The sequence below is a fragment of the Coffea eugenioides genome, chromosome 8 (genome assembly GCF_003713205.1).
Source record: "Coffea eugenioides isolate CCC68of chromosome 8, Ceug_1.0, whole genome shotgun sequence".
NCBI lineage: Eukaryota > Viridiplantae > Streptophyta > Magnoliopsida > Gentianales > Rubiaceae > Coffea > Coffea eugenioides.
In genome coordinates, this window is record NC_040042.1 from 43216869 (window position 1) to 43238686 (window position 21818).

Below are 21818 nucleotides of genomic sequence, written 5' to 3' on the forward strand. Positions count from 1 at the left end.
TTCTGCATCCAACATTTGGAAACACTGACTGGAAATGGATGGAGGAAACGGCATCGTACTCCTCCTTGATTGATGCTTACAAATAGTTTATATTTCTTTTTTCTATTATTTATTCTCAAAATTTTTTTGAATGGATGGTTAAAAAATAAAATTTATTAAAAACATTTTTATTGAATATTTAAAAAAATTGCAAACAATTTCGTGCATTATTAATGATTATTCTACTCATTAGTTGTTATTTCTTAGTGGGTTAAGTTTAATTGGTATCTAAAGTATCATAATTCGTCTTGATTTCTTGACCTTGTTCTCAATTGATTTTCAAAACCTAATTATAGATTCTGATTTTGAAAAATTTATTTTGTTGTGTTCTCAAGTTTAGATCCTAAATTTTGAAATTTTTTTTTAGTTTAAAAAAAAGCTAAAAAAAACCAATTGCAGACATTCAAGATCAAATATACTACCAAGAACTTAAGTTTTGGTAACGTGGGATGAACCCTTGACCTCCCACCGATTTGCCATTATATGTAGCTGCCTTCAGTGGTTTTTTTCAATGGTGATTCAACTCTCATCGGCTCCTCCTTCTCTTATATTAGGTTATAAAAATGTTATCATTGCGGTGTAAAAAAAAAAGATCAAATATAAGTTGCTCCAGTTAGTCGATTGATTGTATTTTACTTGCAACTTTAGGTAGTGTAAAATGAGAATAACAAGACACATTAGCTGGTATTGGAGGACACAAGTTGAAGACTCGAGTTTATTCATTTATGACTTCCTCGATCGTAACAAATCGACCTTTCTCAATCGATAGTTGTCCTGCAACTCCAATAGCTACCGAAATCAATCCATCATGCAGATTCACAGCAGGAGCTTGTGCCCCTTTAGCTCTGACCGCAGACAAAAAGTTCAGATGTTCCAAATAGCTGGAACCATGATGCAGTCCATCATATCTGATGAGCAAAATTTATGTGAGGTAAAATACTATAGGTTTGCAGATCAGCAGCCATACTAGCTGACTTAAACGAGAAGGCATGCAATACAAGGGGAGAGACTCACTGTATTCGATCATCTGAGGCTTGCAAGGTTTGTACACCTTCCCTTCCCCCAACTCGAGTGCCCCAGCGTACAATGCTTTCAGGAACAAAGGCCTCACCCTAGAATATATAGTAAGAAATGAAACAGATGCAACACTAATTTGAGTTATATCAGAAACACAGAATCCTACATAGAATAGGAAACACATTCTGAGAAAAATGTAAACTAAGGTCTGTACTACCAATGACATGTCATTCATCTCCAATTTTCCGCTACAGTGATTACAGAATGAGAAGCAACAATGGCATAGAGGAAAATGCAAATTAATGCTGCAGTTCTTCATAATTGCAGCATTTACATAATGGAGAACATGTTCATAATACGTGTAGCTCTTACTTGCATAAGGAGGGAGACAGGATAAGCTAGGAGGACATTTACCTTCCCACCGTCACCAACAACAGATATCTCTTGTTCATTCTTGCTCCCTTCAGCAAACATACAAAGGTCAAGCATGCCACGAGAACCATTGTCGAACTCAATGATTACATAAGCATTGTCAATGATGTCAGGAACCTGAACCCAACACGAGGAAAGAAGAACTCTTGAGTCACATGATCACAAGTAACAAGAGTACATAATATAAAAACACATAAAAATGTGACCTATCAGAGTTAAGTTTCCTCTAGTAAGTTGTTTTCCCATTTCAATTTGCTCTCTGTCACCCATTGAGTTAATCATAACCCAAACTAATATGTAGCGAAGATTATTGATTACTACAACCAAACATAAAGAAATTTCATCCAGACTATGAGAAAAGGTACCATATCCAAAACCAAAATGGATCATAGGAGAACTTTGTGAAAATGAGGTATTTAGTCAATGTAAATCTGCAGCACAAACTTGACATGGATTATATAGCCCACAGTACACTGCTGCACAGTTCCAGCTACTCTATCCAGTTTCTGTGTATGTGGACTATGGACTAGAGAATTCCACAAAAAATCTAACCTTTCCATCATAGATTTCATCTTTGTGATTAACATCAATGGCTCCAGATGCCATTACACGAACAGGATTAGCACCAGCAAATAGCCTCATCAGATCAAAAAAGTGGCAGCATTTCTCTACCAAAGTACCACCAGAATTACAGTTGAACCGGTTCCAGTTATTCACCTACAACAAGCATGTCTTAACAACTCAATGGATGCCAAACCAATACAAAATCGTTCCTTATCTACCTTAACAAGAAAGGGAAATCGATGCTCTCTGATAGCCACCATCTTGACTTGCCCTAGCGTTCCACATTTGACTATATCTATCAGTTTAGCAACAGGTGCCATGTACCTGTACTCAAGCCCAACGTGTACCAGCATATCTGGTCTTCTCTTGGCAGCTTCCACAACCTGATTCAGTGGTATTAGAATCCTTTATATTAACACCAAACATCTATAAACATAGAATATGGGATTAAGCATGCAAAAGATAACTTATTCGTGGGAGATCCAAAGAAATAAATTACAGTCACCAGTTATTAAGAGCAAAAGCTTGTGAACGGGATACAATTCTGAAGCAATGCCCTGAGAGACTGGTAAAGTTGAGGATAATTATACCATGGAAACAGACTGAAGTTTCACTTATGCATCTCCAAGTCATACATAGAGATTCAGACAGATTGATAGGTGTTGTGTCAAAATGTTTCTTCGCTGACATAACTAACTCAAAATCGAAGTAGCTTCCCCTAGTTTTGTTTAGTGTGTGCTTTGCCAAATTACAAACTATGAAACGAAAAAATTAGCAGTAAAAGGGACTAGCAAACTTTGTCAAAGGAATGGAACCTTCCATCACACAATGGGATGAATGCAGAAAGGTATGTTCATAAATGAACGCATTCTCTGAAAACTCAAAAGCTTATCTTTTGCCCTTCCCTATAGAATCCTAACTAGTCAAACTAGTCAATTGAAGCCAAAAAAGAAGGAAAGATAATAAAGTTACTCAGCATATGGGGTGCCTGACCCTTCTGCAATCTGCAACAGTTGTGCACAAAGGCTTCTCCACTAACACATGATGGGGTTTCGGATAATTAAGAATATCCATCAAAATCTCAAAGTGAGTCATATTTGGAGTAGAAACCACCACTACATCGCAGAGGCCGCTATCCAGCATCTGCTTATGCCCTGAAAAAACCTTCAAAAAAAAAAGTGGAAAATCATCAACGCAACAACCACTTCCTGCTTTCTTTACTCAAATTCTGAAAAAAGACTGTGAAAGTAACAAAACCCACAAATTTAAAACAGATAAATACTTCGTTTTTAAACATATGTCATTGAACAAACAAATTTTTTTTTTTTTTTTTTTTTTACCTGGAGTGGCCAATTAAAAGATTCTGCTACACTTAGAGCAAGTTGTTGAGAAGGGACATGTGGGTCAGCAATGCATACAACAGCAACCCCTTGGCTTCTGAGATGATACAAGTTGATTAGATGTTCTCTTCCCATCATTCCAACTCCAATAATCCCATACTTAACAATACTTTCTGTTCCAGCTGCCATTTTCTGTTGAGATATTTTTCTTTCTTTTATCTCTACTTCACTGGTTAAAGTTGCCTATTGGGCAATAGAAAGGAAAGGAGAAGATTGCTGATGGGTCTTTTATAGTCGGAGTTTGGAGGCAATCATAACACATGATTAATACAAGGATTCTTCTTCCTTTTTTTTTTTCATTTGAAAGGATCAATAAAGGTTGCCTCTATATTGACATAATGTAATCACAAGATAAGTGAATTTTAAGGTCGATTTTTGTAGCTAAAAAATTACAAGATTTCCCTGCTACAAAGAATCAAAAGGAAGTTAAAAAGAGTGTTTCTCTAGCATTATAGAAATGAAATACGCTGTGGTCATGGATGAAATGAACACTCTGCAAATATTTATAGGAATGTATCTTGCCTTCTTTTTGGAATGTATTGGTGTTTAATCAAGAAGGGCTAATTTGTTGATTTCTCACCATAGTTAATAATCTTTCCCTTGCTAGGAAAATCGATCAACGTCCTCCCTCAGCTTTTGCTAGTTTAAGTGAGAATAAGCCAACAGAAACACCACGCCTTATCTAATGATATGCCTAAAGGCGCTATCTTTCATCACTTTTCATTAGAGATAAAGATAAGGCGTAATTTTTATTTAGGCACAGAGGGGTGCAGACTGCAGCATTATATATTATATTGCTCGTGACGGATGCGGACGAAAGCGCAGTTTTCTGTGACGTCTTCTAGAAACGCACAAACGTCTTCTCCGACAAGGTTGTCACGCTTTCCCCTTTCACAAGCAGTTCAACAATCATAAGCCCTATACATACTCCCCAAAATCTCCCTCATTTCTCTCTCTGAACCTTCATTATTACAACAGTGAGATTGCACAGGGAAGATGAAGTTCAGGGCAGCTACTCAGAGACTTCTTCTCTTCGCTCAAGCCGCTCGCCACGCCCGAAATTTCCACCAACAGCCTCGCCACTTTTCTACGTTCTTTCGGAAGGTACAATCCTCTGCAGCCCGTGCTTCAATCAATGGCGGCGGCGGCGGCGGACGAAGGGGTAGCTCTCAAGGCACAACTCCCACTTCACTCTCTAAAACTGCAAAACCAAACAAAAACAAAAATTAAAGAAACAAATGAGAAAGAAAGATAGCAGCATAATATCAGAGAAATGTACGAAAGCGTATATGTGTTTATGCAACTGTCGTGCTTATTTGTTGCTCAGGGTTTAACGATTTTAGCTATAATGTTACTCCGTAGAAGTTTTTTCTAATTACGTTAAATTAGTTATGCACTACATAGTTAATTATTGAAATTGAGAGTCATTTGTTGTGTATGTGAATGTTGAAATTTCATTTGGATTTTAGGTAATTCTTTCTTTGTTCCGGGAGCAACTGTGGGAACGGTACTTATGCTTGGTGCGCTGCACGCTCGTCGACTCTATGATGATAAGAAGGTATCTCTTTCACCATAGACCTTGGAAAAACTCAAGGTCATGCGGTAATATTTGATTATTGAATTTGTTTTGGATTAAAGATATGAGTTTACATGTATGAGCAGTTTTGGTATTTAAATTCAATTGAAATAACTTCTAGTGCTATACCGCGTGAAATTTTACTGCTGGAAACTATTGAGTTGCTAGAATATGCAAATGCCAATAGAATCTTTTGTTTATTTTCGTTGGCTTGTCATGTAACTTAGTGGAAAATTTGTAGGGCTAGGATGCTGTCGTGGAGTGACCACATTTAGTTTGATTTAAAGATTCATGGATAGAAGTGAAGAGGTAAAAACGAATTGAACATAGAATGAGGCTACTAGAAGATTTTTCCTGCCTTTTTGTGATGTTTATGATTATCTGAGTCAGATATTGGTTTCCAGGGATATTAAACAGTTATTCTTGTGTCTCCAATTCTGTCCGCTTCTTTTGCTTCAATTAATATGAAGGATAACTTCCAAGTGGAACAATCTTGAAATGTTCCCTAAGTATGCTGTCTACCAAAGAGAGTGAGTTTGACTATGTATTGGTTAATTTCTTGACAGTTGTATTGCTTCTTAGTCAGTTGGTTACATGATCATTATAGCATATTTTTAGCATGCTTTGGGATCTTCTCAATTTTCTTATGACAGATCGAAGAGGCTAGAGAGAAAGGAATTGAATTGGAGTTCCATCCTGATGTAAAGGTGAACTGCTTTTTTCTTTCCATTGATGATTTTCATTTCAACTACCATGATCTTTCCCTAGTGAGCTTCATTTCAAACTTGTGGCTTTGTGAAACCTCAGGCTACATTCTTGAGCTTCCTACCACTGCGTACCATTTCAAGGTTTTGGGGGTTTTTGACCAGTGTGGTGAGTTTCACTTAGAAAAATTGTCAATTAACTAGGTGCATATGTTGCAAACGTTTAACATGTGGTTAACATTCCTAAAAATTTCCTGTTGAATGTTGCTTGACCAGGAATATCCCATCTGGCTGCGGCCACATGTCTACAAAGCCTGGGCTCGAGCATTCGATTCCAGTTTGCTACTTTTTCCATTTGAATAATTTTTTGGATTGGCTGATTCAGTTTTACTATGTAGCTTTAAACAGTTTCCTTATGGTAGAATATGCCTTAAGCAAGCAAGCTGCACTGGACCAATATTTTGGGAGTTAATCATTGTCTTTGTAATTCAGACTTGGAAGAAGCAGCCTTGCCTTTGGAAGAATATGCATCTTTACGGCATTTTTTTGTTCGCACGTTGAAAGAAGGCTGTAGACCTATCGATTCTGATCCATGTTGTCTGGTAACTGGTAACTAGCATCTTGGAGATAGTCTTGGTTTTATTTTCTGTTTTGCGCTATTAGGTTCTAAATGTCTGTTTAATTTACTGTTGTGTCTTGAGTTCATAGATCAGTCCTGTAGATGGAACAGTTCTAAGATTTGGAGAGCTGAAGGAAGCTGGGGTTATGATTGAGCAAGTTAAAGGATTCTCTTATTCTGTTTCTTCCCTGCTTGGAGCAAAATCATTCCTTCCCATGACTGCTGGCGAGAACATCCAACAAGAGTCTGGTGGAGAAGATAAATCTATGGGAGACGAGACTCAGAAATCATGGTGGAGAGTTTCTCTGGCTTCTCCGAAAGTTAGAGGCATTTCACCAGAGAGGTAACTAAATTCCCTTGTTTGAACATCTCTTACATCATCATCAAGTAACCTTAATGTCACCATTATTGTTTCTTTTCCAAATCTACTCCTGAGCTCAACCTAGCTCTTTCTGATTTTTTCTGGGATTAATCTCTCTAGTATTAATTGGAGAGTATATTTGTGAATCTAGATAATATTCGCTGATTGCTTGATCACTTGCTGAAATGAGTTGGTGCTAGTCAAATTTTCTTTAATCCTGATCTAAAGCTTCTTTTTGGCACCAAAATACATAACTCACCCGTCATATCTGGAAGTTTCACTGAGCTCCCTGACTTCACAGGATAATCAATAAAATTTACTGCTTAATCTGTTGATGCATTTTCTTTGTTCAAGTGTAGTTTCTACCCATGTAGCAGTTCCATGACAAATAGCATGTGATGTCACATGGAGAACCCAACTTAATATGTCTGTCAAATTCTTATGCAGCCCAATGAAAGGCCTTTTCTACTGTGTAATTTACTTGAAGCCTGGAGATTATCATCGGATACACTCTCCAGTAGATTGGAATGTACTTGTTCGTCGACATTTTTCAGGTTAGTCTTTGTTCCGCTGTATATTTTTGGAGAATAGCATTTGGTTCATAGAGGAGCAGACTTCTCACTGTCATTTTCTATGATTTTAACATTTTTAATCCTTTTATCTGTTTCTCCTTCCTTCTTTTATAACCATTTCTTTGTCCTTCCCAATGTGTGAACAGCTTATAGCTGGCAATGATTTTAGGAATGTTGAGTTTGGCTTGCTTTTGTCGTTTGAAATTTCTTAGTTACTTTCCCTAGTAACTCAAACTTGCAGGTGCTCCAAAGTTAATACATGGGGTAGCATTAATGTTTCACTGAAACGCAGACATCAATCTTGTGTATGAGATGAATAGTTTTAGGATTTTAACTTTTATTTCCTATTTCTGGATTTAACTATTGGTGCCTTTTCTTTTAAGATAGCTTCTGATTTGTTTGACCAGCATTTAGGCTTTTGAAGTAATAAAATTAGCTTTATTGAAGGACTATAAATCTTTCTGGCCATACCAACCCTAACTCGTTTTGCTCTCTCTGTGCTTCTTTACTAAGTCCATAGCTCAAGTTTACCTTAGCAGCAGTAAACCTTACTTATTCCTTAACAGCCTTTAGCAAGCAAGTTGAATCCACTGAAGTGCACCGTTGGAGTAATATCAGGGCGGTTTTCGGGAGTAGTAGTTCACAGGCAAGGAATAGCTGTGGATTCAGCTAAAGCGAGTGTGGTATAGAATATGCCTCCACCTAATGGCGATTTCATGGACAAGGTTGCCGTGTCCGTCGCACTCATGGTCATTAGTCTGGTTAGCTCTTCCTGATAGGCTAAAAAGGAAGTAGGCATGTTATGGGCAATCACTTACCTAAATTTATTTTCTCCTTTTTTTTCCTCCTGCTTTTTGGATGAATTAAAGATACCCCTACTAAATTTTGTAGTTATACTATTCTCTTATTGGCTGTGCAGGTCGGCTTTATCCTTTGAATGAACGTTCTATGAGAACAATCAGAAACCTTTATGTTGAGAATGAAAGGGTAAATATCTTCATCCAATTCTTTTTTTTGTGGGGGCCCCCGGGGGGGTGGTGAGGAGATGACAATGTTTTCATTCACATTATTGTTGAGCATTGTCCCCAATTCATTTATAGGGTGAAGGGACTTACAAATTCTTAGTTTCTAACATAAGTTGTATTTGTTATAGTTGCACAAAATACTCTCGAGGTTGAATGTAACAAATTATAGTAAAATATGTTAATCTTATCTCTACAAGGTGCGAACTGCCAATTTTTTCCCTCAGCGATTAAAATACATAAATTTCTTTGAAGTGCCAAGTTTTTCACTCAGCAAACTGCCAACTGGTAGTGGAAATAATTTCTTTGAAGTGTTTCTTGCGAATTTACCAAGTCAATTTGCTATTTATCTGTAGGACTTTCATCTGTGGCCTTATAAGCATAATACCTCCATGCACAGTCAGTGCTTGGTCAGATTTCAGACACATTTTTCTTTTTCCTTTCACAGAGTTTGTTGAACTCCTGGCAATCATCTCAAGTTATACCCTGTTAATTGTTTGTGTGTGTTTTGTGCTTGAGAATCAAGGCTCTCCATCATGTGCTTGCTTAATATAAAATGGATTATTATGAACCGCATAGAAAAATGCCTTGCACACCTTTTGTTAATATCTTTTTTTTCATTTTTAAATTGTATGACCAGGTGGTGCTTGAAGGTCAATGGCAGGAAGGATATATGGCAATGGCAGCAATTGGTGCTACAAATATTGGTTCTATTGAGGTTGGATTACAAAATTTTCCATTTCAAATTATTAGCATTATATGTGTTGAAATACAGCTTGTCCAAGGTACAAGTTTGTTTGGTAGGTGTCCCAGCTGCATTCTTTTGTTCTAAAGCATACGTATGAACTTTCCAAACTTTTGTCAAGTTGGCTTCCTCTAAAACTTGCTAAAGGATTTAAAACACCTGGATTTCTTGTCAGTAGACATTGCTAAAAGTTATTTATTTAATTCAATAGGCATGAACAGTGAATTCTTTGGATTTGGGAGTGTTATTTGCCCCACTGCATGAATCCAACTAAGGTTCAGGCTGTTCGAAATATCTGCTACTGACAAATTAGCATACTAACACTATTTTTGATGTGTTAAACATGATATAGTTAGTTGGCATCACAAAATTTCCTGTTGTTAGCTGAGAATAGTTTCTGTTTTTCTGTCCTCTTGCAAAATGTTCATTGGACAGCTTTTTGTCGAACCCACACTGCACACAAATCGGCCCAGAAAGAAACTTTTGCATTCAGAACCTCCTGAAGAACGGGCTTATGAACCTGAAGGCAATGGCATTATGCTTAAGAAAGGAGATGAGGTATGAAAGGCAATCTGTTTCTCTTAATAAAGTAGAAGCAGGAGATATATTGATGCTTTTTTCTGAAAAAAAAAAAACGAAAGAGCACAAATTGGCACTTAATATTTCCACGAATTTGGGTTGCTGCCTCTGAGCGTGAGTGTGCGTGTGCTTGTGCTTGTACAGTACACTGTAGCTGATGAAACACAGCCATTCATTCGCTGAGAAACCTTTGGAAACTAGTTGGGCTTGTTTTAACTGATGGATTGTTTCTACTATTGCATGTTAACCACTTTTTACGCTTCCAACTGGTCATCTGTATGAATCGTGGCTTGAAATTGATTGTTCACTGCATCTTGATTTTAACATTGCAGGTAGGTGCTTTTAACATGGGATCAACTGTAGTACTCGTCTTCCAAGCTCCAGTTTCATCTGCAAATGAGCGTATGCCATCTGACTTTAAATTTTGCATTGAAAGAGGGGACAGGATCCGTATGGGTGAAGCACTTGGTAGATGGCATGATGCATAATTAATGATAGCTCGTCAAGCATGCTGTGAACCATTCCGAGGATTCTTATGAATTGTGACCCAGATTTTTGGTGATGAATAGCTAGCTATGAAAGCTTTGCAAACGTCCAATTTGTATCAAGTCCACCATCGGAAATACGGTGTCACATTATTCTGGTGGAAGTGACAAATTTTCACCTGTAATTGATAGAAATTTGTTGCTTGAGAGTTTCTCAAGATGGTTATGTTTATCCTTATCAATAGTGATTGTGCGGTTTATTTGTGCCAATTATACTGATTCCATTCGCTGTCAAGCTTGAGCTTTATGGATCCAATTCAAATGTCTTATTAGCTATGATAAATATTCTAGCATATAATTTAGCAAGTTATCTCAATTACATGCTAGATTGTTGGTAGCATATCCAAGGTTGGCAATGTCAAACCTAAGGAATTAATAGCATATAAAGACTCCTTGTCTCAACATATTTCCTTGTGGACATCGTTTACACACAAAAAATTTACAGTATAGAATACCAGAAGTTATTCAAACAAGTGACCTCCACTGATCAGAAACCAGAGCTTACAATTCCCCAAGATAAGCAAGCATTTACAACAGATTACCAACAGCATATTTGAATATGCAGGATTGAGGTTGCTTGTTTAAATCCCTGTTCAACCAGAGCGATACCTATTATTCCTCCATCCACTTCCAAAGAAGATAAAGCCTGCCTCAAAAACGAGCAGGAAATTTCTTCTGTACACATCCATGTTAAAAAGAAGCACTTCTGCAAGTAATTTCTTCAAAGTAATCATAAATAAAAAGCTAAACGGACAGGAAAGATATCAGAACTGAATTCCTGGCAAGCCAATTTAAATCAAAATGTTCACTATGCACAAAAGAAGCTTATTTGTTCTGAGTCACAAAAAATCTGTGACAGATTATATACAAACCAAATTGCAAGAGATGAAAAAACCAGATACTACAGCTACGGAGGTTAAAAATAGGAGGGGCCTGCGGAAAGGATTGTATTTCCTCCAAATAAATGAATTACAAGCATTAATGCTACCCTGAAACTGATAGTAAGCTATAAGACTTGATGGAAAAAAAAATTCATTGAGACCCCAACTCAGATATGAATCAAACTAATGATCATAACTTCAATCTTAATCACACTACAAGCACATTTGATCTGTTAGGCATGTCTTGCTTCTTAATTCATCCAAAATCAACCCAATAACAAAAAACAAAATATCTCCTCAATGAAATGCATCTATAGCAAAGTTTTGTTCCTGCTAGAAGAAAGTCAATATGCTGATTTTAAATTTAAACCCAGTTCAACTTCGTTTCTCCCCATTCCGACCAGAGGATGATAAGCATCGCAAAAATTCCTTTCCCCCCCCCCCCCATCCAACACCCGACTCGAAAAAGAAAAACCATTGCCCGAAAACATGGCAAAGAAACTGCTTTTATACATCTTGTGTACAGAAATAAAACTCTGAAGCACCAATCAAATTAAGATGTCAAAACATCACTAGACAAGCAAATGGAGTTGCAACACAGATCAGCATTATAGTCCTCGTAATTAAAGAATCTATAGCAAGAATAGATGGCTAAACAAACTACAAGAGCTAGAGAATACCCCGCTAATAACAGCCAGTGAAGCTAAATATTACCTCTAAAACCATAAGGAATCGAAAATGCTACCAGAAAAATGCAATGTAAGAATATCTTCTCATTTGGATCCATTACCTATATCTCCTCATTTCTTATTCATCTATTCCCTCTTAGCTTCCCTCAGAATCAGCCCAATATTTAAGTTAAACATCAACAGCAGCACAGATAAGAACCTCAATGTTTGAGGCCATAAAGAATCATAAACAATAAAGAATACCTTAACAAAACTACAAGAAATCATGAATTCAGGTAATAATGTGTAGTACCAGTAAAGGATCACACGACCCGCAAGACTAAAGGGAAACTATAATGCTTCCAGGAGAAAAGAAATAAAGATAAACCAAGAATTGCATTACTGAGATGCCAATCCAAATGGTACAAAAAGTAAGCTGATATCCAAAATTCAAACTTGATTACATTTACAAGCACAGGTGGGTCTGTTAGTCCTTGTAATCTTGCTTCCGTCCCTTGTTCTTCCCCTTCTTAATTTCACCAAAACTCAGCGCAGATCAAGAATCCTAATTTCCTCCTCAATCAAAAATGCCTCTATATCAAAACCTTATTCCTGGAAAAAAAAAGATTGCCAACTTTGAGTTAAAACCCATTAATAATTATGTTATTCCAGATCGAATTAATAACTCCCAAACCCAAAATTCAAGAGGGCTTTCAAGAATAATGGGAAAAACAACAGAAACGCGTAAAGCACACCTACGTCTGCTTAGAATAAGAGGAAGAAGAGGGAACGCGCTTGTTGCGGAACATCATGTAGCCGACGGGCAATACAACTCCGATCATCATGATTGCCACTCCGATCAGATATCTTAGTGGGCTTGGTGGGTCGACCTCTATTAATCTCTTCAACTTCAGAACCACCCCCAATAAATTACATATTCAATTGTTCAATTATGCCAAACCATACAAGCAAAATACAAGATCAGAGGGCTAAAACTTACAGGCATTGTCGTTGTTGCAGGTGGAGATGCGTCAGCTTGAGCAGATTAGTCTTGAAGATGAAAGTAACGATCTATTTCAGGCGGGTCAGCAGTCAGCACACAGCAGCAGCTAGAAGATGGGAAAATAAAAATAAAGTCCTCGGGGTATTGTAAATTCGGAGGGTAGATTGGCAAATTGGTCCCTTGAGTTAATTTGTAATTTCAGTTTAACCTATACAGTTTTGTTCTAAACCTTTTTTTATCCTTTTCCTTTGATGCAAAACCTTTCTAACCGAGGAATTTTTTTTTTTTTTTTTGAAAAAAATGGACTCCTTTATTAAGGGGAGGCCATCCATTTATATAAAAATAAAAAAGAAATAAGTATAAAACTGCCTCCATTGTTGTCAAATAATTACTAAATTCTTTAAACTTTTATTAGTTAGGTCATTAGATGAATTAGAATTGAATGTTGATCGAAGAGCTTAACTATCCATATTAAATAAAATCTAGTCACATCAGTTTATTCTTCCGAACTTATGTGGATATGGCATACAAAGTTGGAGGCAATTAATTTTTGTTTGCCTTTTATAGGTCTAATTTTGGGAAATATTTTTTTCCCCCCAGTTTTATGCATCTCCATGCTATGTTTCTCATTTGCTAGCTTTAGGCTCTGTTTGAAAGTTATCCTGACTTATAAAGAGTCACTTATGACACAAGTATTTTTAAGAAAATTGTCTTTAAAGTTATCAAAAATTGAGAGAGGATTGGGTTAAGTTGAGTAGTAAGATGAAAGGGATTATAAGTAAAAGATTTTGGATTTAAATATACTCATTTAAAAAAAAAAAAAGGAGTTACCAGGATTCTTAAATTATGAAAACTAGTTATCAAACAATTTAGAAGTACTTTTAATGATTAAAAGCACTTTTTGTGTGAAAGCACAGCAATGCCAAATGAGGTCTTAGTTAGATAATGATTTGCTTACATTACTTGAAAATAGATGTCAAAATGTGGCAAAACAAATAAAATAATCGTGATTGTTACTTTTTCGATTCGGTCAAATTATAATTGACGAAAAAGACCAACAATGAGTTTGTTTGAATAACAGATTATTTATACAAATTTATTTATTTATATCATAAATATATTTTTTAATTATTTTTTATTTTATATACATCACGTAAAAAATTATTATGTTATTTATTTATTTTTTCAAACACACTCAAGCTAGCACGACACACTACAACCTCCTGTGGTGCATTTCTTAGAAAAAGGTAAGAATCCTATTAGTATGGGATCAAATGAATCAATCTCCATTCTCCACATGCTTAAAAGTAAAAATTATATACTTTTATAAGGCTTTCTGAATCTTTCTCGAGACTGAGACAATTAAACCTTGAAATTTGGAAAAACAATACATACAAAAGTTCAGTCATCCATTTCCATAAACAAAATGGTAGTACTGTGTCACTTGAGGATCAGCGGCTATGGCCTATGGGTTTTTGTCCACTTCTGGCAAACCTTTTCCTAATCACGTGTTTTAGATAACAACAGGGGCTAAAAAAAAAAAAAAGAGGAACAGATAGAGAAAGGGTAAAGGAAAAAATATAATATTTATCCAAAATCTAACAACCAAGAAAGCATACGAAGAATGTCATTTTCCAATCTTTGCAACTAATGGCTGGTGATTTACACAATATACCGGCAGCCCCACTACCTCCCTCCCAGAGACCCAAAAAAAAAAAAAAAAGGAACCCAACAGCCCCAAAATGCATTAAACAGTTGTGTTATTTGTGTAGGGTGGGTGGCGTAGGCCTGTAAGTTGTGGGTTGCCAACTCAACCAACTCTCTGAGAGAGGCAACAATCGAATTGGGGCGGAGAAGGAAATGAGTTTCCTACGTAAAGTGGTGTCCTCAAGTTTCCCTGCTCAAGTTTTGACATTTTCAAAGAGGCCCTTCAAGGTGAAGTCTCTTGATGAATCTACCTCTTCCTCCGTCAGCCATGGTATTCATGTCTTCCATTGCCCAGTGAGTAACGGTATCATTAATGGCATTGAAATGGTTTTTCATTTTTTAGTTGGATTAGGCCGAATGAGGTATAAAGATGGGATTTTTAATTTTTTGATTTTGTTTTCGGTGTGTGAAAATTGCAGGATGAGGTGGGAATAGTTGCAAAGCTATCAGAATGTATTGCTTCAAGAGGTGGAAACATTCTCAATGCTGATGTTTTTGTGCCTGAGGACAAGAATGTGTTTTACTCTAGAAGGTCTATTGCACTCTCTTGCACTTTGTTTCTTGGTACATTTTTCTATGGCAAGTTAATAAGTTGGTTTGTCCTTTCTTCTTGTTCTTTTTTGGATTATCTGGCTTATGTTTGAGGTACCGTGAAGTGGATTTAGGCCAGACGTTGAGAGTTATGGTCCCTTTTGTAATTTATCCTTCAATGGTAGATTATGGTTATTAAATCTAATGATTGACATGTTTTTGCAAATTTGACTAAGACACAAGTATTTTATAACTGTACTTGAGATGCTTTATCTCTTAGTTCAACTTCTTGTATTATCTGCAAGTTATCTCCATGATATAAGAAATGGAAAAGATACCATCTTTCCTGATGTGTTTTCCGTTGAATCTCCCTTCTGAACTTAAACCATGCGAGACCGAGAAGACAGATTTTCGGATTTCATATCATTGAAGTCTAATGACAAGTACTTGCGTTATATGATAATGATTATGCTTGCTTTTTTGGGGTACTCTTTGGTTTGAGGCATTACATCTGGAACTAAAATAGTTCCCAGGACCTACTAGGAGAGTTCCTCCTGTTATGCTCAGTGATCGCAGCTGTCACATTTAGTCAGATTCAACATAACCTGATTTTTTTCCTGCATTTGATAAAAAATGATCTTTGTGCTATTATTCACTCACTTGCTTAAGGTAGTCAAGTTTTTTGGCGTGAACCTATCTGAAGGCTTTGCCTGTCATGGTAGAGTTTGTAGCTTGAAAATATATTAAAGGCAGTCAATGTTGATTTTCTCCAAAACATGTGTGTAATACAGAAATGCGCTGCAATTTACAGTGAATTTATCTTTCACCGGGCGAAATGGTCTCGTGTACAAATGGATGAAGACTTTCTGAAACTGTCGAGGATGTTCAATGCTATAAATTCTGTTGTCCGAGTGCCTGACCTTGACCCTAGACATAAAATTGCAATTCTTGCCTCAAAGCAGGTCATTTTCCTCTTGCTTCTAATAATTGTTGTATCAAAGTTAATATCCAAACCTACGTAGTTGCTAGTTTGTCCTTTTGTTTGCTTTCTTTAGTTAAGCTACTTTCGTGCTTTTACAGGACCACTGTCTTGTTGATTTGTTGCATGGCTGGCAAGATGGAAGGCTTCCAATTCAAATAGCATCAGTAATAAGGCAAAAATACTTTGGAGATTTTACAATTTTCTTGTGTTGCACTGGCTTTGACAGCTTAATTCTGACACCCAGTTGATTTTGACAGCAATCATGATAGAGCTCCGAACACCCATTTGATTCTATTCCTAGAGCGGCATGGAATACCTTACCATTGCTTGAGGACAACTCCTGAAGATAAAAGAGAGAAAGAGATCCTGGACTTAGTCCAGGATACTGATTTTCTAGTGCTTGCTAGATACATGCAGGTAATATAATCTTTGATATCGTAATGATTGCTGTTGGTGTTCATCTAAATGATTTTGGGTTTACAATCATAAGGTCAACAGACTGAGATTTCTTCCCAGCATCCTTCAAAGACTTGGTTGATTGACATTTAAAATTCTAGAATATTTTTATGTTTCTTCATCTCATCTACCATTTTGATCTTCAGTTCAAATGTCTTTTGCTTTAATACAACAGAGTAGAGCATTGGAATCACTGCATTTGCTGCTTCTGATGTTTTTTTGTTATCATACACTTGTGCTTTGACATACCAAACTAGCATTATTCAATTACACATTGCAATAACTGTATTTTAAAACTTCAGTTGATTTCTGCAGGTTCTTTCTGGAAACTTCTTAAAAAGTTATGGAAAGGATGTTATTAATATTCATCATGGCCTATTGCCATCTTTCAAGGGTGGTCATCCAGCTAAGCAGGTTTTTTCTTTTTTTTAAGCCTTTTTGAAATGCTTGTTTTAGTCATTACCCTTTACTTCTTTTTGGTAGATTGTAACCTGGCATTCACAATCTGCAGGCATTTGATGCTGGCGTCAAGTTAATTGGTGCAACAAGTCACTTTGTTACTGAAGAACTTGATGAAGGGCCAATAATTGAGCAAATGGTATGTAGTTTTATGTTCTTTACAATCTAAATTTTGCGACTTCATGTACTTCACGGTTCAGCATACTTCAAATTGGTTGCTGTAACAAGTCAAGTAGGGATTGAAACTTATTAGTACCTGCTATCAAACAGGTATCCAGATTTAAAAATTTCATCTCTCCTAGTCTTAAGATGCTAGTTCCTGAAAGATAATTTATTTGCCATAACAGTGGTGGAGAAATTCTTTAACCACCTTCTCTGCCCCTTCGAGTGCTGGCTACCAGTTGATTTGAACTGTCCTCTTCTAAGAATTTTGAGTTTCAGAATAGTGTGTACTCAAATTTTTTGTTCTATTTTCTGCACCAACTTATATGTGCTGCCACTGTATGATATGCAATTGTGAATTGGCATTAAGATAGAGGCTAGTGGTGTTTGTTATATTTTTTATGTATTCCTAATCTATTGCTGGCTATATACAGGTACCATATTTTGGTAACGTGAACTCTAGCATCAGCATTCTGGTTCGATATAACTGACCTTAGGTTCTCTGCTACCTGTTTGATATTCTTGTACTCTTTAACCAAGTCATGTTATCATTGTCCATTTAAGATTTTGATTTATCTGATCATTTCAACATGGCAAAAAGTTAATTAAGCTTGGCATGTGAGGCTCGTCTTGTTAGAAAACAATCTTTTCAGTGCACATAACATGTTACGCATGTCATAATTAAATAAAGCGTATGCATGGGACAGGCCTTTAAATGTCTATGCCTGCAGCTGTTTCTCATACTGTCTGCTTGTGCTTGCTGTATCTTCAGAATATCGAACATGAGTCCTCCTACCGTTATGCAATTTCTGTACATTGAAAGTACTAGATGAAAGTGTGTCACGGTGCTGTCGTTCTAAAATAGAACATTTTAACTTTTCAGGTGGAAAGAGTTTCCCACAGAGATAATTTGCAGAGTTTTGTACAGAAGTCCATGGATCTTGAGAAACGATGCCTTTCAAAAGCAATAAAATCATATTGTGAGCTGCGTGTTTTGCCTTACGAACGAAACAAGACTGTTGTGTTTTGATGATGAAAGGCAAATCTTCTTGTTTTGAAAGGGATTTCATATTCAGTGGGGTTCTTTTCCAGGGGAGTAGCGAAGGAGGAGGCGTGTATTAAGTATGGGATGCAAAGTCATTTTACCTGCACTCTTCCAATGCATTTCCAAGTGACAAACTTTTAAATCCACTTTCACTTACTCTGTAATTGTTTTGTTTAGTTCTGTAGAGCTCATCAGATGTGTAGTTTTGGTAAATCAGTTATGGTGTTTCTTTTAGCCAAAGCAATATGACTTGTTAAATTTCATCACCAAATTATATGAGAAAAATTGAAGGGAAGGCAGATATAAAAACTACTTGCTGTAACTAGATGCTCAATAACTTTTTAACAAATAGTAAAGCACTACATTTGGCAGATGACAGTTGTTATTATGATATATACAATAGAAAGAGAAGCACACGTACTCGCACAGGAAGAAAAATTGGGAATTACAACCGTGGGCTCATCATATGCTATCAACAAATGAACATGAATCTTTGTACAGAGAGACTTGCTCTTTTATGTTGCTGGATGATACAGATATCAGAGCAAGCAAACAACAAAACTTCACATGAAAACAACTGCTTTTATCTAATTTATCACTGTCAACCCTAGCCCAAATACATATACATACTCTACTCTCTGTTCATCAAGAAAACTTCACGTATGAAACTGAGAAATTATTGGCAAACAAGCAATCAAATGCTCTTGTTAATGCGTAAAACCCTCATAGAATGCTCAGCATCTTCCATGAAACTGGTTCGATGCAGTAGATCTTGAATTCCATCCACCCATTTTTGTTTGTGGATTTTGTTCTTGCACTTGAATTCAAGAAGACCCTGTGCAGTTTTGACTCCAAAATAGACTTCTGTGTTTTCCCTTTCTTTCTTGAACGGCCAAGTTGCGGTCTCATCACAAACCTCATAAACAAGACCTGCAGGTGCCACTGAAACACGTTAGATACAACCATGGAACTGTTTCTCCTGAATCAGTGAGTAGACTTGGTATGGCAGAATGATGGAAACACAACTATTTGTTTGATTCACAAATATAATGCAAATTTGTACTTGAACATGTTAAAAGCTCACATTTGTTCTTTTTGGAAAAGGCTCCAGCCACATGTTTGCTCTTTTGTTTCAGTATCACCTGCCATCAGATTAGTTAAGTTAGCAATGTAAGCCTTTCCAGATAATTAAGCATTTCAATAGGTAGTATTCATGTTAGTTCATGTGTTGGTTGTGTTTTCTATACCTGGGATTTCTTGTTGATGTAGACAGAAACGTGTTTCCACTTCAGCTCACCTGAGAAGTTCAATCAAATAGTATTACAATCATTATTCTGATAAAGAAGCTGCTTCTCATCAATCCAATTAAAAAAAGGTTCAAAAAATGAAACGATGTGTTCTAAGATTTTGAAATTCATCTTTTCGAGTTCATAAACTGTAAATTGGGATTTAATTGCCAAACATTCTGAGTCTGCATTTTCTTCCTGCTATCGTAAAAATTGAAATCTGAAATTTTCATCATAGTCTAGCAAAGATGCAAACATTCCCGACCAGATTACTTCCACAGTTCACCAATTTCTTGCTGAATTTTGTTGCTTGACACACTATCTCTTCTATGCGGACAAGAGAACGCAATTACCTTTTCGCGTGTGTTGCAGCAAGTCACCTACAAGGGGAGCATCTTCTATTTCACTACGAAAACCAGCAAAAGACTGAGTTTCTGCCATGCTCTTGTCACAAGGAGTTATAGATGCATTCCTCTTTGATTCTTTTGGCAATCTTGCTTTCAAAGCTGCTTCTCCGCGTAGTGCTTTTCAATAACAAAGAAATCAATGAGAACTTCTGAAACTCACTGTTCAAAGTAAATGGAAAACCAGTTGAATGGATATGTACCTGTTGCAGCTGCAGCTGTGAGAGTTACTAGATCGCTGGCACTGCGAATATCCACAGCTGATCTGACAATGGAGGCTACACGATCGTGCTCAGTCCCCGCTGATTCAGCCAATTCAATGCAATGGGATGCCAGAAGTTCTGTAGCTGAGGCCAAAGCTGTGCTCATTTTAGAGCTTGAACCTTTTCTGTTTTCTGCTGCGGCCACAGACGCCAATGCTGCAGCTAGACCTGCAACAGAGAGGGCAGCATGCATATGTGCATTCTCCACTCGTGCCTTGTCTTTCTTCTTCACTGTACTATGACTAGATTCCTTATGATGAAACCACCTTCCAATTGCCCCTGATCTTCGACCTTGAACAGGCAGGTTTATGACCTTCCCTGGCTACAAGAAAATCCAAAGCGTTCAGTACCAAATCTGGCAGCGAGTCATATTTTTGCCATTTCTAATAGTATGCTGTTGCTAAGATATCTTGATGAGTTAATAATCCTAATTAATCTGGATTTATAGCCCCTTTGACAACTGACAAAGTAAATAAACAAATGATTACCAGAATGGGAAGAAAAGTATATCAGGGCTTGAAATACCGAAAAGAGTTGTGTAAACTTACAAACTGATTTCCAGTGACCATTTCTGGGATTGCATTCAGCTTCTTGTCAGATGCGGAGTCTCTCTCTTTCTGAGCAAGAGCTTTCGAGATTTCTGTAGCAGAGAGGCTCCAAGATCTTGACAAGAATTCCATTGGCTCCCTTGGTGTTTCTGGCTGAGGTACTGAAGGTATAGTTGATTCTGCTCTCACCTCTTCATCTTCTTCTACATTGTGAAGCCAATTCCTTGAATTCTTCTTCCATCCTAAAAAGCGACTAGCCTCCATTTGCACTCACTTTCACTCTACTGGGCTATACTTACAACTTCCTCTATAGCACTACTTCTATGCTTTAGCAGAAGAAGCACGAGAAGCTGCTCTGCAGCATGCTCAGTCAAGTTCACTTGTATATATAGCAGAGACAGACTAGCACCAAAGTGGCATAGTGGCCACCACCATCCTTTGCTAGCAGTCTCGTGCTTGGAGTTGGAACCCCTAGGAGTTCCACGTTTGGTCTCAGTACATTAAAAAATATAAATACACATATACATACATAATATGGTACTATATGAGCAGGATTAAGCATAAACATGAAAACAACTCGTCACACTTTGTTGGGCACCAAATCAAAACGTTACCCTATATTTTTCTACAAAAATTCCAAAAAAAAAACAATCCAAACGGGTTTAAATCTAATCAAATTCTGTCTAGTCAAACAATTGTTTACGTCACTTAATATTTGCCAATTTAACTTATGTAAGTTCACAAAATTTTGAGTTAGATTATTTGACTCAGTTAATTCTTGTCATGCCAAAATCATATTCATAGAACACAATATATGCTTTATACGTAAAAGATATTAGTATCTTTTTCAATTCAATATTCTATTGAATACGATGCTGAATTAATGAACACATATTCCAAAATTTACGTAACTCAATATTCTTTCTTTGAGCGAAGACACTAAACAAATGTTAATTTGACCAAACATAAGAAAACATCGTCCTGGTAAGATGGGGAATGTGTTTCGCAACGCCCATGCAGCTCTGCATATACAAAGCAAATAGGGTTGGCCTATGAATACAGACATGCACAAGTAGCCGATGTGTACGAGGAGGAGCATATAATAATTATGCTAAAGGACCAAATCTATTGCGGGCTTAAGACTAAAACTTTCGGTGGTCGGCATTAGATTAGTTTTAAAATTGTTTCAGGACCAGGCACAGCCGTTCTTGAACCTTGGACTAAAGGGATTAACATTTACTAAGAGAG

General features: G+C 36.8%; 5 protein-coding genes across 10 annotated transcripts; 2 read left to right on the forward strand and 3 right to left on the reverse strand.

The window, feature by feature from the left end:
- Window positions 1-655: 655 nt before the first annotated feature.
- Window positions 656-3865, reverse strand: LOC113780962 (inositol 2-dehydrogenase 2). The gene is made up of 7 exons (XM_027326756.1): window positions 3393-3865; window positions 3046-3216; window positions 2271-2435; window positions 2041-2205; window positions 1471-1605; window positions 1054-1151; window positions 656-947 (listed from the first exon to the last, which is right to left on the reverse strand). The coding sequence occupies exons 1-7, from the start codon at window positions 3579-3581 to the stop codon at window positions 755-757; spliced, it is 1116 nt and encodes a 371-aa protein (XP_027182557.1). The 5' UTR covers window positions 3582-3865; the 3' UTR covers window positions 656-754.
- A 473-nt stretch (window positions 3866-4338) lies between these two features.
- LOC113781409 (phosphatidylserine decarboxylase proenzyme 1, mitochondrial) lies at window positions 4339-10385 on the forward strand. Of its 4 annotated transcripts, none has more exons than XM_027327339.1 (12): window positions 4339-4626; window positions 4922-5010; window positions 5682-5735; window positions 5836-5901; window positions 6009-6069; window positions 6225-6334; window positions 6441-6694; window positions 7160-7266; window positions 8204-8271; window positions 8947-9024; window positions 9487-9609; window positions 10067-10385. In XM_027327339.1, the coding sequence occupies exons 1-12, from the start codon at window positions 4449-4451 to the stop codon at window positions 10088-10090; spliced, it is 1212 nt and encodes a 403-aa protein (XP_027183140.1). In that variant the 5' UTR covers window positions 4339-4448; the 3' UTR covers window positions 10091-10385. The 4 variants fall into 4 exon arrangements, with proteins under 4 accessions (XP_027183140.1, XP_027183139.1, XP_027183137.1 ...); XM_027327336.1 differs by having other exon boundaries at window positions 4345-4626; window positions 9963-10385; XM_027327337.1 differs by having other exon boundaries at window positions 4345-4614; window positions 9963-10385.
- Window positions 10386-12093: 1708 nt separating this feature from the next.
- LOC113781123 lies at window positions 12094-12834 on the reverse strand. 2 transcript variants are annotated; one of them, XM_027326977.1, is made up of 3 exons: window positions 12725-12834; window positions 12484-12632; window positions 12094-12336 (listed from the first exon to the last, which is right to left on the reverse strand). In XM_027326977.1, exons 1-3 carry the CDS (start codon window positions 12728-12730, stop codon window positions 12318-12320), a joined length of 174 nt encoding a protein of 57 aa, XP_027182778.1. In that variant the 5' UTR covers window positions 12731-12834; the 3' UTR covers window positions 12094-12317. The 2 variants fall into 2 exon arrangements, with proteins under 2 accessions (XP_027182778.1, XP_027182779.1); XM_027326978.1 differs by having other exon boundaries at window positions 12480-12632.
- Window positions 12835-14446: 1612 nt separating this feature from the next.
- Window positions 14447-18340, forward strand: LOC113779848 (formyltetrahydrofolate deformylase 1, mitochondrial). 2 transcript variants are annotated; one of them, XM_027325593.1, is made up of 9 exons: window positions 14447-14728; window positions 14854-14966; window positions 15777-15927; window positions 16046-16119; window positions 16205-16364; window positions 16719-16817; window positions 16915-17001; window positions 17459-17521; window positions 17908-17995. In XM_027325593.1, the coding sequence occupies exons 1-8, from the start codon at window positions 14588-14590 to the stop codon at window positions 17513-17515; spliced, it is 882 nt and encodes a 293-aa protein (XP_027181394.1). In that variant the 5' UTR covers window positions 14447-14587; the 3' UTR covers window positions 17516-17521; window positions 17908-17995. The 2 variants fall into 2 exon arrangements, with proteins under 2 accessions (XP_027181394.1, XP_027181393.1); XM_027325592.1 differs by lacking the exon at window positions 17459-17521 and having other exon boundaries at window positions 17908-18340.
- Window positions 18341-18453: 113 nt separating this feature from the next.
- Window positions 18454-20908, reverse strand: LOC113781237 (VAN3-binding protein). The gene is made up of 6 exons (XM_027327140.1): window positions 20571-20908; window positions 19963-20344; window positions 19709-19879; window positions 19317-19366; window positions 19154-19211; window positions 18454-18999 (listed from the first exon to the last, which is right to left on the reverse strand). The coding sequence occupies exons 1-6, from the start codon at window positions 20832-20834 to the stop codon at window positions 18764-18766; spliced, it is 1161 nt and encodes a 386-aa protein (XP_027182941.1). The 5' UTR covers window positions 20835-20908; the 3' UTR covers window positions 18454-18763.
- Window positions 20909-21818: the final 910 nt, after the last annotated feature.

What these genes read in the sequence shown, in the direction of transcription:
- LOC113780962 (XM_027326756.1), bottom strand. Translation starts at nt 3,581, where the DNA reads ATGGCAGCTGGAACAGAAAGTATTGTTAAGTATGGGATTATTGGAGTT. An exon ending in CTTTTAATTGGCCACTCCAG is followed by an intron (nt 3,217 to 3,392) that starts GTAAAAAAAAAA and finishes TTTTTTTTGAAG; the next exon opens with GTTTTTTCAGGGCATAAGCA. An exon ending in GATTTCCCTTTCTTGTTAAG is followed by an intron (nt 2,206 to 2,270) that starts GTAGATAAGGAA and finishes TGCTTGTTGTAG; the next exon opens with GTGAATAACTGGAACCGGTT.
- LOC113781409 (XM_027327336.1), top strand. Translation starts at nt 4,449, where the DNA reads ATGAAGTTCAGGGCAGCTACTCAGAGACTTCTTCTCTTCGCTCAAGCC. An exon ending in ACGAAGGGGTAGCTCTCAAG is followed by an intron (nt 4,627 to 4,921) that starts GCACAACTCCCA and finishes TTTGGATTTTAG; the next exon opens with GTAATTCTTTCTTTGTTCCG. An exon ending in AGTTCCATCCTGATGTAAAG is followed by an intron (nt 5,736 to 5,835) that starts GTGAACTGCTTT and finishes GTGAAACCTCAG; the next exon opens with GCTACATTCTTGAGCTTCCT.
- LOC113779848 (XM_027325592.1), top strand. Translation starts at nt 14,588, where the DNA reads ATGAGTTTCCTACGTAAAGTGGTGTCCTCAAGTTTCCCTGCTCAAGTT. An exon ending in CAAATAGCATCAGTAATAAG is followed by an intron (nt 16,120 to 16,204) that starts GCAAAAATACTT and finishes TGATTTTGACAG; the next exon opens with CAATCATGATAGAGCTCCGA. An exon ending in GGCCAATAATTGAGCAAATG is followed by an intron (nt 17,002 to 17,907) that starts GTATGTAGTTTT and finishes TTAACTTTTCAG; the next exon opens with GTGGAAAGAGTTTCCCACAG.
- LOC113781237 (XM_027327140.1), bottom strand. Translation starts at nt 20,834, where the DNA reads ATGGAGGCTAGTCGCTTTTTAGGATGGAAGAAGAATTCAAGGAATTGG. An exon ending in GCTGCAACACACGCGAAAAG is followed by an intron (nt 19,367 to 19,708) that starts GTAATTGCGTTC and finishes TGAACTTCTCAG; the next exon opens with GTGAGCTGAAGTGGAAACAC. An exon ending in ACATCAACAAGAAATCCCAG is followed by an intron (nt 19,212 to 19,316) that starts GTATAGAAAACA and finishes ATCTGATGGCAG; the next exon opens with GTGATACTGAAACAAAAGAG.